At 40.3% G+C, this 16,218-nt stretch overlaps 1 protein-coding gene across 1 annotated transcript in view; it reads left to right on the top strand.

Annotated features, from left to right (window-relative positions):
* Positions 1–16,218, top strand: part of LOC124126383 (probable cytochrome P450 CYP44) — an 81,017-nt gene that overhangs the window by 49,407 nt on the left and 15,392 nt on the right. Inside the window, exons 6-10 of the mRNA XM_048384577.1 lie at positions 190–388; positions 1,185–1,359; positions 2,912–3,078; positions 4,100–4,181; positions 8,051–8,263. Of these exons, the coding sequence (XP_048240534.1) occupies positions 190–388; positions 1,185–1,359; positions 2,912–3,078; positions 4,100–4,181; positions 8,051–8,263 (836 nt within the window). The remainder of the gene's footprint in view (positions 1–189; positions 389–1,184; positions 1,360–2,911; positions 3,079–4,099; positions 4,182–8,050; positions 8,264–16,218) is intronic.

Below are 16,218 nucleotides of genomic sequence, written 5' to 3'. Positions count from 1 at the left end.
GTTCTTTCGTTCATCGGTCATTGTTCGTGTATTCGCAGACCGTTGCTTGGAGCATAAAACACAAAGACCATATCATTAGAAATACATTGCTTAAATACATGTAAAATTTAAGTGCTAAATATAGTTAACTAACAATCAGTATAATGTGGTGCTTTGATATATACTGATAACTATTTATTACCGTTTCAGGTATTTGCGTAGTTGCATTCAACAAGCGACAAGGTCTTTTGGATTCAAATATGGAGAAAAATGCCGACGAATTATTCGATAAAATTCGACTTTTTTTCGACTTGTTTATGAAAGGGTTCCATGCTCCTCCATTGTTTTTTGGCACCTTCGAAACCCCTTTGTGCAAGCAGTATTCCAGGGTTGTGGATTACATCAGAGAGTAGGTATTTGACTGTCGTGCTGCATTTTCATAAATACAATGATCCGCGTCAGTTAGGAAACCCTTCTGACGGTGACATTTGGAATTTGTACACATATACACAGTGACAATACTCCATATATTACTCCATAGACATGAACCCCTTCGGATTCCGGGTAAGAATAGGGGTCCCCAGCTTGTTAGAAGCGACAAAATGAATCGGCTGGATAAGTTCGGTGGCTTGATTGATGCATGTCATTTTATCCCAATTGCATGGATGGATGATGTAAGTCACTGGATTGTCATCTAGATGGAATATAACACACCATACAAAGAGACCACAATCATGATTAGTGAAACCGGATGGATTCACTTGGAAGGCACTGTCTTGAGTACCTGGGTTTAATTGTATCCATGTATCCGTGGAGATCAGGGGTGGAATTGGTCTTTAGCAACCCATGCCTGTCGTAAGAGGCGAGTAAAGGGATCGGGTGGTCAGACTCGCTGACTTGGTTGATGCATGTCATCGTATCCCAATTGCGAAAGGTGGAGGTGGAGTCGAACATTATCATATTTACGACATATTCTGTCATCATTATCATAATGAACATCGAACAATTAACACGTTCTTGTAATGCCCGAGACTGGATTCTTTGAAGAAATTATTTTAAAATAATCCAACTCAGGTTATAAGACATCATTGTGATCTTAGTATCTCCTGTAATTTACATGTACAAGAATAAAGTCAATGGAACGCAGACAAAGCAGGATCAATAATAGATGTGAGCATGTACGTAGCATCTTTTCTCACACACAGACGGGTCGGTGGTTTGCTTTGTGAGGCAATAGAGGATTTGAAACAAAAGGAGAAAATGGGTCAACTGGATCTGAAAGAGCCAACCTTCCTCACGTCGCTGCTTGCTCATGGGACTTTCGGCATGGCGGAGATAGAGATGATTGTCCTGGATCTGTTTATCGCTGGAACAGATTCAGTGAGTCGTTCAACAGATACTGCAACAGATCAGATGGTCTTTAGTAGTTTTGATAATGCATGGTAGGGTAATTTCCTAACAATAAATTGAGCATATTGATTGGTGTATACACATTTTCCTGATTTTGAATTGATAGATACAGAGGATGATGATCATCTGTCTCTCAGCATCATCCCATGTCCTTCGCCAAACCGCAAAACATCTACAGTCTGAAACACTTTCGACCTTTCTAACACATTAAAACGGACAATTAGTTATATATACTAGTCAACAATAAAGTAATGCTGTTAAAGAAAACCCCAATCAAGTCACGGCATGAAAGATTAACTGTAATTATATGAAAGAATCGGTTGTCTTTAACCTCTTCTGAGTAGTATGGCTGACATACTGTTAAAAATGTTTACCCATAACACATATTGAGATAGCACAGTAGCTGTAAATATAATCGATAAAACGCTTTTTCTTATCCAAGAAATCTCTTCTAAAAGCAGAGTCCATTTTACGAATCTGACTGTACTATATGTGTGTTTATGACTCACTGTAAAATTGTAATCATACCAGGTGTTCGTGGAAAGCTGAGCGTATCCTTTCCCACCGGTCGCATCTGTCACACAAACACACACAAGCAAGTCAAGTGTTCATCTGAACAAACATGGGAGCATATGGTACAAGTCAATGGAGGGAATTGCATAGGATATCAATTTTGTGATCAAATTTCGAAATGTCCTCCACATGCCTACCATAAAACATATTGAAAGCTTTACTAAGGCCTTTAATGTTGTTGGTCTGATCAAACGTCTTTTGAGCAAGAGTCTTTGATGGTATGTGATGGTCTTTCAAATCTTCGAAGAAAGATCCTTTGAAGATTTAAATGGTCTACTGGAGAATAAGAAGCGAACATTGTATGATTGCTGTACGTGTGCACTCCACGCCATTAAAGCACCAACTATCTTCCTTATACGTTTTCTGACGAGTGTTCATTTTATTTTCGAGCCAACAAAAACAATATCATATTTTTTTTTAATATTTGTCTATCGATTTATTTACAAAATATTTGCAAACAGTGCCTCCTTTGCCCTTTGGAAATACAAATTCTACATAATATATATTTCTCTTTTGAACAGGCTATATTTCTTCAATCACTTTCAAAACATAAAATATTCCTAAGTTAAATACAAGACGCGGCATGCAGTCAGTCTTGAACATGGTAACGTTGAACCTCACTGACCCGAAACCGCCGCAGTACAGGCCCTTTAGGGGGACTTTGCTCTGATTGTATGATGCTCTTTTCTGATTTTGGGTAAGCCTTGTACCTACAGATGTAGTCTGTTTCTATATAAATAGATTCATCATTAAAGGTTGCCAGCGAGTGCTCGGTCCAAGAGCTGCTTAATCAGAAAGCAGGGTATGTGTCGCGTGACTATAATCCAAAGTGGAAAAAAGGAATTTCAATGTCACGTATAAGGTCTTATAAGTGTTGCAGCCTTAAGGTATCACTCGTTGGCGTCCTTTAAGTGATCAACCACGCATTGACGGGGCAATGATTTTTCAGACCGCAAAGAACCTTCAGGTGTTTCTGTACAACATCGCCCGGCACCCTGACAAGCAACAGAAACTGTTTGACGAGATACACTCCGTAATGGGCGATTCGGGCCCTCTTACAGAAGATCACATGGGGAAGCTTGGATACCTCAAGGCCTGTCTCAGAGAATCCTTCCGGTAGGCAATATATTCAAAAGGTGACCTCAATCGGGGTTCTCGGTTCAATTAGTGTCGGTAATAGTTGTATCATGTTGGAGTGATGGTTTGAATTTTGTTTAACACAGTCAGCTATATTCCATCTTGATCACGACATCCTGTAGATTATCATGTCTATGGCACGAAACACGGGCTGGTGAAAGCATGAACATCTATATATCCCTGCCGGCTGGGTTTACTGATATGACAACTTGGTCCTGGTTTAAGTCGGCTATAACGACATGCATTGAGTGATTGGGAAAGATCAGCAACGTTCCCGAATGTTCTTATATGTTCTTATAAGTAAAAGATGTAAATATCTGATAAACACTTGTGGGCTGGTTTATCAATGTGGCAAGCAGACTAGAGAGATAGACTTGTACAAGTCTCAAAGGCGAAGATTATTGATTTATAATTTATAATAACAAGTTGTCCCTATAAAAGACTTGCGTCTTTAAACTGTCCGCTAATCTAGACTTGCCTCTTATAAGGATAGAACTACATTACACTCATGGACTTATCATTCAGTAGAGCCTTGGAGCAAGGCTCACTACGGAGAGTCGGTAGAGGCTTGCGATTGGGAGACCAGCAGGAGGAAGCTCCCACTGTATATAAACAAAGAGGTCATTCCAGCCATCTGATTCCTATCGCCCTTATTAGTAGATCCCAAATCTCCTGCCTGTCACATACATTTGTTAGATGTTAGCTACAACTTGATACTTATTTATTTCACTTGGAGACTGATCACTTAAACATCTACCCATCTCATGACCAATTAATACTAAACGTCGATTGTTTCCCATGGCAGTTGCCGTGTCATGACATGAAAGTTAAATATGACTACTTTCAGATTCTGTCAGCTCCCCGCCAATCTAGTCCAGAGATCGTAAGAGACAGTATATACAATATATGTAATGTAGCTAAGTGAGATTCTCTGCGATGTCTGCGAGATAAAAGTGATTGACAAACAAAGCACTAATGTACGTGTGTATGGTTGTTGCAGATTTATTTATCCTACTGCGTCGGGTACTGGCAGAATCATACCCAAAGACTTGGTGCTGGGTGGCTACAACGTCCCTGCAGGGGTAAGTTAGTACAACGTTAGTACAATATGTGGTGCCCATTTCTGGTGCCGTGATATTGCTGGAATATTGCTAAAAGCGGCGTAAAACCAATCCCTCCCTCCCTCCCTCCCTCACTCACTCACTCACTCACTCACTCACTCACTCACTCACTCAGTAATACTAACTTGAATGAGGCTGCCAACCCATTTTTGGTACGCGAGGCACAAATGAAATCGTATTTGGGACGCAAGATTTAAATTTCACAAAAAGATTGATAAACGTAATAAATACTTTTATATATTTTATTTTTTTCGATATTTATTTCAGTAATGTAACTTCAAATCGCACCCTTTTCTCAATGCCTTTGAGATTTCCTTTAAGTAGTATTCAAGATTCAGGTGTAAACAATGAGACTCGGAATGAAAAATAATGGTGTTCGGGATTAAGGGATGAACAATGAGACAATCAAAAAATGATGATGTTCGGGATTCAGGGGTGAACAATGAGACTCGGAGTGAAAAATGATGGTGTTCGGGATTCAGGGGTGAACAATGAGACAATGAAAAAATGATGATGTTCGGGATTCAGGGGTGAACAATGAGGCAATGAAAAAATGATGGTGTTCGGGATTCAGGGGTGAACAATGAGACTCGGAGTGAAAAATGATGGTGTTCGGGATTCAGGGGTGAACAATGGGACAATAAAAAAAAATGATGGTGTTCGGGATTCAGGGGTGAACAATGAGACTCGGAGTGAAAAATGATGGTGTTCGGGATTCAGGGGTGAACAATGAGACAATGAAAAAATGATGGTGTTCGAGATTCAGGGGTGAACAATGAGACAATGAAAAAATGATGATGTTCGGGATTCAGGGGTGAACAATTAGACAATGAAAAAAAGATGGTGTTCGGGATTCAGGGGTGAACAATGAGACAATGAAAAAATGATGGTGTTCGGGATTCAGGGGTGAACAATGAGACAATGAAAAAATGATGATGTTCGGGATTCAGGGGTGAACAATGAAACTCGGAGTGAAAAATGATGGTGTTCGGGATTCAGGGGTGAACAATGAGACAATGAAAAAATGATGGTGTTCGGGATTCAGGGGTGAACAATGAGACAATGAAAAAATGATGATGTTCGGGATTCAGGGGTGAACAATGAGACAATGAAAAAATGACGGTGTTCGGGATTCAGGGGTGAACAATGAGACAATGAAAAAATGATGGTGTTCGGGATTCAGGGGTGAGCAATGAGACAATGAAAAAATGACGGTGTTCGGTATTTAGAGGTGAACAATTAGACAATGAAAAAATGATGGTGTTCGGGATTCAGGGGTGAACAATGAGACAATGAAAAAATGATGATGTTCGGGATTCAGGGGTGAACAATTAGACAATGAAAAAATGATGGTGTTCGGGATTCAGGGGTGAACAATGAGACAATGAAAAAATGATGGTGTTCGGGATTCAGGGGTGAACAATGAGACAATGAAAAAATGATGATGTTGGGGATTCAGGGGTGAACAATGAGACTCGGAGTGAAAAATGATGGTGTTCGGGATTCAGGGGTGAACAATGAGAAAATGAAAAAATAATGGTGTTCGGGATTCAGGGGTGAACAATGAGACAATGAAAGAATGATGATGTTCGGGATTCAGGGGTGAACAATGAGACAATGAAAAAATGATGGTGTTCGGGATTCAGGGGTGAACAATGAGACAATGAAAAAATGATGATGTTCGGGATTCAGGGGTGAACAATGAGACAATGAAAAAATGATGGTGTTCGGGATTCAGGGGTGAACAATGAGACAATAAAAAAATGATGATGTTCGGGATTCAGGGGTGAACAATGAGACAATGAAAAAATGACGGTGTTCGGTATTTAGAGGTGAACAATTAGACAATGAAAAAATGATGGTGTTCGGGATTCAGGGGTGAACAATGAGACAATGAAAAAATGATGATGTTCGGGATTCAGGGGTGAACAATTAGACAATGAAAAAATGATGGTGTTCGGGATTCAGGGGTGAACAATGAGACAATGAAAAAATGATGATGTTCGGGATTCAGGGGTGAACAATGAGACAATGAAAAAATGATGGTGTTCGGGATTCAGGGGTGAACAATGAGACAATGAAAAAATGATGGTGTTCGGGATTCAGGGGTGAACAATGAGACAATGAAAAAATGATGGTGTTCGGGATTCAGGGGTGAACAATGAAACTCGGAGTGTAAAATGATGGTGTTCAGGATTCAGGGGTGGACAATAAGACAACGAAAAAATGATGGTGTTCGGGATTTAGAGGTTAACAATGAGACAATGAAAAAATGATGGTGTTCGGGATTCAGGGGTGAACAATGAGACAATGAAAAAATAATGGTGTTCGGGATTCAGGGGTGAACAATGAGACAATTAAAAAATGATGATGTACGGGATTCAGGGGTGAGCAATGAGGCAATGAAAAAATGATGGTGTTCGGGATTCAGGGGTGAACAATGAGACAATGAAAAAATGATGATGTTCGGGATTCAGGGGTGAACAATGAGGCAATGAAAAAATGATGGTGTTCGGGATTCAGTGGTGAACAATGATACTCGGAGTGAAAAATGATGGTGTTCGGGATTCAGGGGTGAACAATGAGACAACAATGAAAAAATGATGATGTTCAGGATTCAGGGGTGAACAATGAGACAATAAAAAAATGATGGTGTTCGGGATTCAGGGGTGAACAATGAGACAATGAAAAAATGATGGTGTTCGGGATTCAGGGGTGAACAATGAGACTCGGAGTGAAAAATGATGGTGTTCGGGATTCAGGGGTGAACAATGAGACAATGAAAAAATGATGATGTTCGGGATTCAGGGGTGAACAATGAGGCAATGAAAAAATGATGGTGTTCGGGATTCAGGGGTGAGCAATGAGACAATTAAAAAATGATGGTTGTCGGGATTCAGGGGTGAACAATGAGACTCGGAGTGAAAAATGATGATGTTCGGGATTCAGGGGTGAACAATGAGACAATGAAAAAATGATAGTGTTCGGGATTCAGGGGTGAGCAATGAGACAATGAAAAAATGATGGTGTTCGGGATTCAGGGGTGAACAATGAGACTCGGAGTGAAAAATGATGGTGTTCGGGATTCAGGGGTGAACAATGAGACAATGAAAAAATGATGATGTTGGGGATTCAGGGGTGAACAATGAGACAATCAAAAAATGATGATGTTGGGGATTCAGGGGTGAACAATTAGACAATGAAAAAATGATGGTGTTCGGGATTCAGGGGTGAACAATGAGACAATGAAAAAATGATGGTGTTCGGGATTCAGGGGTGAACAATGATACTCGGAGTGAAAAATGATGGTGTTCGGGATTCAGGGGTGAACAATGAGACAATGAAAAAATGATGATGTTCGGGATTCAGGGGTGAGCAATGAGGCAATGAAAAAATGATGGTGTTCGGGATTCAGGGGTGAACAATGAGACAATGAAAAAATGATGATGTTCGGGATTCAGGGGTGGACAATGAGACTCGTAGTTAAAAAATGATGGTGTTCGGGATTCAGGGGTGAACAATGAGACAATGAAAAAATGATGATGTTCGGGATTCAGGGGTAAACAATGAGACAATGAAAAAATGATGATGTTTGGGATTCAGGGGTGAACAATGAGAGAATGAAAAAATGATGGTGTTCGGGATTCAGGGGTGAACAATGAGACAATGAAAAAATGATGGTGTTCGGGATACAGGGGTGAACAATGAGACAATGAAAAAATGATGATGTTGGGGATTCAGGGGAGGATGGAGTAGCTTCTTAATGAATAAGAACACTTGACGACTTGAAGCATTGTGCATATGCGGAGATCCATTCTTCTCTATTGCAGACGCTGATTGTGATGAATAACCAGCGGTCAGTGAGAAACAAGAAATATTTTGACCGTCCGGACGAGTTTATACCCGAACGCTGGATCCGAGATGAAGATGGCAACAGAAAACGCATGATCCCCCCTATGGCTCTTCTGCCTTTTGGATTCGGACCTAGAAACTGTCTGGGGAGGCGGTTTGCGGAGCAGGAGATATACCTGGCGGCTATAAAGGTGTGTGAAAATTTAGTAGGACATCCTTCGCCCATTATGTTTTGGTATGAGGTACTGATGGTCGAAGGCGGCGAAACCAGGATTATGTGAAATTATGATGAGTCTGGTTATGAGGATGAATCCCAGATTCTTCTCCATTATGGTATTGTGCTGCAGGCTCCAAAGCTTTGCTTGCTTTTTTCACCAAAGTAAATGCTTTTGACCATATTTTGGCTTACATTCAACATTAACATGATCCGTTATACATGAAACTTCGTTCAACCTTAGCGCAAGCTAACATGGATCAACATTGGTGGAGGTTGTTGATGAGGTGTGTTCGAGTTAAGGTGTGACACTAAATGATGTGTCATGGATTTCTCATCGAAAGTGCTTTTTCCTGCGAGCATCTAAATAGGTGCCCATCAATATGTGAATTATATAAACTTGATAACACAAGATTTATTGTGTGATATAAGGGTTTAGATGGGGTTTAACGTCGCTGTTGAGACTGTTTGCACGGCGTACGGCATGCACATGTGTGCGCATGTGTGTGTATGTGTGTGTCTGCTTTTACTACTTTCCTTTATAGTGCTAGCCCACTGAGATACCATGTGGCAGTTAAACATGGATGCCCCACTCAGACACAATATACTGACTCCGAGCCGACCAGTCCTTGTGTCTTTTGAGCGCCGACAATGGCACGGTGACGTTAATTAGCATCTTGTAATGTCATTTGGTAAGACGCGGACGGGTGCTCGAACCGACGACTTCCCGACCTCTTGTATGATAAAGGAGCAAAATATGTCCATAAACTTATAATTACAGTAAACTACGTGTATAACGAACACGCTTATAAAGAACGGACCGATATAAAGAACTTTGTTTTAGTCCCGACCATTTGTTGTATAAATGTTGTATAAAACGATGTATGGTTATTACGAACTACAATTAGTGGTCCCTTCGAGTTCGTTATAACCGTAGTATATAACGTAGGGTATTGTGTTCACAAATCGTACTTATGTTACGCCCTGAGTATATGTGTATTGAGTTTAAGTAGGATAAAAAACCACGAGTGACAACAAACTCATGCAATAACGGTCACACTGTACGAACACGAATAAAGTCAAGATACAAATCCGACTCTTGTCTCAATTTCTAACCTTCGAATATTAAATTATCTGTGTTCCAGATACCATATCAATTACACAAAGCACAAAGGAAACGATTAACCTATAAAATACGATACATTTACGGCCCCGAATAGCATAGGAGACCGCTGGTTGAACAAGTCGTAACGGACTAAGATTTCGGTTGTCTGAACATTCATTAAATCTTTATAGGATTTGTGAAGCCCTTCTTGGTGTCACTCATGGTGATTCGGCTGTAGGGTTTCTACACGTTCTGTAGGAGAGATGAAATGGGGTTTCACATCGCGTTCAAGATTATTCCACTCATATAGCGATGTGCATGCATCGGGGACTGTCGGTTTAAGACCAGATTATCTCACTTGTATCAACCATACGATCTTCTACAGATGCACGGATGAAAAATATCTATCTATCATACCTTGCATATGTGTCAATATGTTTCAGAACCATTGCAAATAGGAGAACGCGCACCCATAGTATTAGAATCGAGAATGCCATGATCAAAAGTAACATCACACCGAAACTCGTTGGGCGATATAATCGGCAACTCTTTCTCAAAAGGGGTGAAAGAAAAGGATGTATTTACTTTCCTACATTGACATATGTGCATTTTAGAAATTTACAAAGCGTGCACAAATAATTGTATGACGTTATAAGGAAACAGTTGTAAAAACAATATGGTATGGCATCATGATGTTGATGATGTCAAAAAGACAGCTCAATAGGTTACCTCAAGTAAACAATTTTTACACGGTTGATAAATGTTAATCAAATGTTTTCAAGCAAGTTCTTTCTAAAAGTAACAATGTGTAAATCTCCTACGAATTCGTGATTGAATTATGTAAGGCCTTCACCTACAGCGTTCCGGGATATGTATTTCTGTCCGTAATTCGTCGTAACCTGTTAGTCAGAATCAGCTACACAGTTGATCGCAGTTGAAGGTGTCAACACTGGGTCAAAGCAACAATCAAGCAGCACGACCAGTTTACATAACGCCTCTGAGTGTATGGTACGTTCCCTAGCCTGATGTATTATGTGTTATCGTAAATGTCATGATGCGTCTCCACAAAGTTTATGTCGTATTTCCCCCTTCATTTTACAGCTTCATTAATGTCCTTTGAGAATACTAGTCAGAATCACATGATGTATTGTTTCACATATTTCACATGTTTCGTCTAGGTAATGCCCTCTTCACATGTTAATGTGGTACTGTTGATAGATAGACAGATATCAGCTGGGGTTTTTTTTGCATCAACTACCCTGTACTTTTATACTAGCAAGTTTATACTATCATACAGAGGTAACTCTGATCACATTTCCCGTTATAATCTGACATCAGGCGACAATAAAATATTCCCACATAACATCGTCTGTGTTACATCATGTTCTTGCATACTGACCATCTTCCACTACCACACAGAAACTTGTCTCCTTTGTACAGTTCTTCATCTTCTAGTACATCGACCATCTTTCACTCCCACAGAGACACTTCTCTCCTTCACATATTACATCATGGTCTTCTCTACTGACCATCTTCTACTACCACACAGACACTTCTCTCCGTTGTAGATTACATCATGGTCTTCTCTACTGACCATCTTCTACTACCACACAGACACTTCTCTCCGTTGTAGATTACATCATGGTCTTCTCTACTGACCATCTTCTACTCCCACACAGACACTTCTCTCCGTTGTAGATTACATCATGGTCTTCTCTACTGACCATCTTCTACTACCACACAGACACTTCTCTCCGTTGTAGATTACATCATGGTCTTCTCTACTGACCATCTTCTACTACCACACAGACACTTCTCTCCGTTGTAGATTACATCATGGTCTTCTCTACTGACCATCTTCTACTACCACACAGACACTTCTCTCCGTTGTAGATTACATCATGGTCTTCTCTACTGACCATCTTCTACTACCACACAGACACTTCTCTCCGTTGTAGATTACATCATGGTCTTCTCTACTGACCATCTTCTACTCCCACACAGACACTTCTCTCCGTTGTAGATTACATCATGGTCTTCTCTACTGACCATCTTCTACAACCACACAGACACTTCTCTCCGTTGTAGATTACATCATGGTCTTCTCTACTGACCATCTTCTACTACCACACAGACACTTCTCTCCTTCACATATTACATCATGGTCTTCTCTACTGACCATCTTCTACTACCACACAGACACTTCTCTCCGTTGTAGATTACATCATGGTCTTCTCTACTGACCATCTTCTACTACCACACAGACACTTCTCTCCGTTGTAGATTTCATCATGGTCTTCTCTACTGACCATCTTCTACTACCACACAGACACTTCTCTCCGTTGTAGATTACATCATGGTCTTCTCTACTGACCATCTTCTACTACCACACAGACACTTCTCTCCGTTGGAGATTACATCATGGTCTTCTCTACTGACCATCTTCTACTACCACACAGACACTTCTCTCCGTTGTAGATTACATCATGGTCTTCTCTACTGACCATCTTCTACTACCACACAGACACTTCTCTCCGTTGTAGATTACATCATGGTCTTCTCTACTGACCATCTTCTACTACCACACAGACACTTCTCTCCGTTGTAGATTACATCATGGTCTTCTCTACTGACCATCTTCTACTACCACACAGACACTTCTCTCCGTTGTAGATTACATCATGGTCTTCTCTACTGACCATCTTCTACTACCACACAGACACTTCTCTCCGTTGTAGATTACATCATGGTCTTCTCTACTGACCATCTTCTACTACCACACAGACACTTCTCTCCGTTGTAGATTACATCATGGTCTTCTCTACTGACCATCTTCTACTACCACACAGACACTTCTCTCCGTTTTAGATTACATCATGGTCTTCTCTACTGACCATTTTCTACTACCACACAGACACTTCTCTCCGTTGTAGATTACATCATGGTCTTCTCTACTGACCATCTTCTACTCCCACACAGACACTTCTCTCCGTTGTAGATTACATCATGGTCTTCTCTACTGACCATCTTCTACTACCACACAGACACTTCTCTCCGTTGTAGATTACATCATGGTCTTCTCTACTGACCATCTTCTACTACCACACAGACACTTCTCTCCGTTGTAGATTACATCATGGTCTTCTCTACTGACCATCTTCTACTACCACACAGACACTTCTCTCCGTTGTAGATTACATCATGGTCTTCTCTACTGACCATCTTCTACTACCACACAGACACTTCTCTCCGTTGTAGATTACATCATGGTCTTCTCTACTGACCATCTTCTACTACCACACAGACACTTCTCTCCGTTGTAGATTACATCATGGTCTTCTCTACTGACCATCTTCTACTACCACACAGACACTTCTCTCCGTTGTAGATTACATCATGGTCTTCTCTACTGACCATCTTCTACTACCACACAGACACTTCTCTCCTTCACATATTACATCATGGTCTTCTCTACTGACCATCTTCTACTACCACACAGACACTTCTCTCCGTTGTAGATTACATCATGGTCTTCTCTACTGACCATCTTCTACTACCACACAGACACTTCTCTCCGTTGTAGATTACATCATGGTCTTCTCTACTGACCATCTTCTACTACCACACAGACACTTTTCTCCTATGTACATTGCATCATGTTCTTGTACACTGACTATCTACTGCTAGCACACAGACTATCACTTCTCTCCTTTGAACATTTCATCATGCTCTTTTATAATGACTATCTACTTCTCCCACAAAGACACTTCTCTCCTTTGCACATTACATCATGTTCTTGTATACTGACCATCTTCTATTACCACACAGACACTTCTCTCCTTTGTGGATTGCATCATGTTCTTGTATACTGATTGTCTACTACTCCCACTCAGACACTTCTCTCCTTTGTACGTTACATCATGCTCTTGTATACTGATTATCTTCTACTCCTACACAGACACTTCTCTCCTTTGTACATTTCATCATATTCATGTATATTGATTATCTTCTACTACCACACATACACTTCTATCCTTCACACATTCCATCATGGTCTTCTATACTGACCATCTTCTATTACCACACAGACACTCCTCTCCGTTGTAGATTGCATCATGTTCTTGTATACTGATTATCTTCTACTACCACACAGACACTTCTCTCCTTTGTACATCTCAACATGCTCTTGTATACTGACTATCTTCTACTCCTACACAGACACTTCTCTCCGTTGTACATTTCATCATGTTCTTGTATACTGATTATCTTCTACACCCTCACAGACACTTCTCTCCTTTGTACATTTCAACATGCTCTTGTGTACTGATTATCTTCTACGACCACACAGACACTCCTCTCCTTTGTACATTACACCATGCTCTTGTATACTGATTATCTACTACTCCCACACAGACACTTCTCTCTGTTGTAGATGACATCATGCTCTTCTATACTGACCATCTTCTACTCCCTCACAGACACTTCTCACCATTATACATAACATCATGTTTTTGTATACTGATTATCTTCTACTCCCACACAGACACTTCTCTCCTTTGCACATTACATCACGTTTTTGTATACTGACCATCTTCTACTCCCACACAGACACTTCTCTCCTTTGTACATATCAACATGCTCTTGTTTACTGACTATCTTCTACTCCTACACAGACACTTCTCTCCTTTGTACATTACATCATGCTCTTGTATACTGACCATCTTCTACTCCCACACAGACACTTCTCACCATTATACATAACATCATGTTTTTGTATACTGATTATCTTCTACTCCCACACAGACACTTCTCTCCTTTGCACATTACATCACGTTTTTGTATACTGACCATCTTCTACTCCCACACAGACACTTCTCTCCTTTGTACATATCAACATGCTCTTGTTCACTGACTATCTTCTACTCCTACACAGACACTTCTCTCCTTTGTACATTACATCATGCTCTTGTATACTGACCATCTTCTACTCCCACACAGACACTTCTCTCCTTTGTACATATCAACATGCTCTTGTATACTGACCATCTTCTACTCCCACACAGACACTTCTCACCATTATACATAACATCATGTTTTTGTATACTGATTATCTTCTACTCCCACACAGACACTTCTCTCCTTTGCACATTATATCATGTTCTTGTATACTGACCATCTTCTACTCCCACACAGACACTTCTCACCATTATACATAACATCATGTTTTTGTATACTGATTATCTTCTACTACCACACAGACACTTCTCTCCTTTGCACATTACATCACGTTTTTGTATACTGACCATCTTCTACTCCCACACAGACACTTCTCTCCTTTGTACATATCAACATGCTCTTGTATACTGACTATCTTCTACTACTACACAGACACTTCTCTCCTTTGTACATTACATCATGCTCTTGTATACTGACCATCTTCTACTCCCACACAGACACTTCTCTCCTTTGTACATATCAACATGCTCTTGTATACTGACTATCTTCTACTCCCACACAGACACTTCTCTCCTTTGTACATATCAACATGCTCTTGTATACTGACTATCTTCTACTCCCACACAGACACTTCTCACCATTATACATAACATCATGTTTTTGTATACTGATTATCTTCTACTCCCACACAGACACTTCTCTCCTTTGCACATTATATCATGTTCTTGTATACTGACCATCTTCTACTCCCACACAGACACTTCTCTCCTTCGTACATATCAACATGCTCTTGTATACTGACCATCTTCAACTCCTACACAGACACTTCTCTCCGTTGTACATTTCATCATGTTCTTGTATGCTGATTATCTTCTACACCCACACAGACACTTCTCTCCTTTGTACATTTCAACATGCTCTTGTGTACTGATTATCTTCTACTACCACACAGACACTTCTCTCCTTTGAACATTACACCATGTTCTTGTATACTGACCATCTTCTACGACCACACAGACACTTCTCTCTGTTGTAGATGACATCATGCTCTTCTATACTGACCATCTTCTACTCCCTCACAGACACTTCTCTCCTTTGTACATATCAACATGCTCTTGTATACTGACTATCTTCTACTCCTACACAGACACTTCTCTCCTTTGTACATTACATCATGCTCTTGTATACTGACCATCTTCTACTCCCTCACAGACACTTCTCTCCGTTGTACATTTCATCATGTTCTTGTATACTGACTATCTTCTACTACCACACAGACACTTCTCACCATTGTACATAACATCATGTTTTTGTATACTGATTATCTTCTACTCCCACACAGACACTTCCCTCCTTTCCACATTACATCATGTTCTTGTATACTGACCATCTTCTACTCCCACACAGACACTTCTCTCCTTTGTACATTACATCATGCTCTTGTATAATGATTATCTTCAACTACCACACAGACACTTCTCTCCGTTGTAGATTGCATCATGCTCTTGTATAATGACTATCTTCTCCTACCACACAGACACTTCTCTCCGTTGTAGCTTACATCATGTTCTTGTATACTGATCATTTTCTAATACCACATAGACACTTCTCTCCTTTCTACATTACACCATGTTCTTGTATACTGACCATCTTCTACTACCACACGGACACTTCTCTCCTTTGCACATTACATCATGTTCTTGTATACTGACTATCTTCTACTCCCACACAGACACTTCTCTCCTTTGTACATTTCATCATATTCATGTATATTGATTATCTTCTACTACCACACATACACTTCTCTCCTTTGTACATTACATCATGTTCTTGTATACTGACCATCTTCTACTACCACACAGACACTTCTC

This window comes from Haliotis rufescens, unplaced genomic scaffold (assembly GCF_023055435.1).
Source record: "Haliotis rufescens isolate VD_foot unplaced genomic scaffold, xgHalRufe1.0.p SCAF_5, whole genome shotgun sequence".
Lineage (NCBI taxonomy): Eukaryota > Metazoa > Mollusca > Gastropoda > Lepetellida > Haliotidae > Haliotis > Haliotis rufescens.
This window is presented reverse-complemented; position numbering and strand designations above follow the sequence as displayed.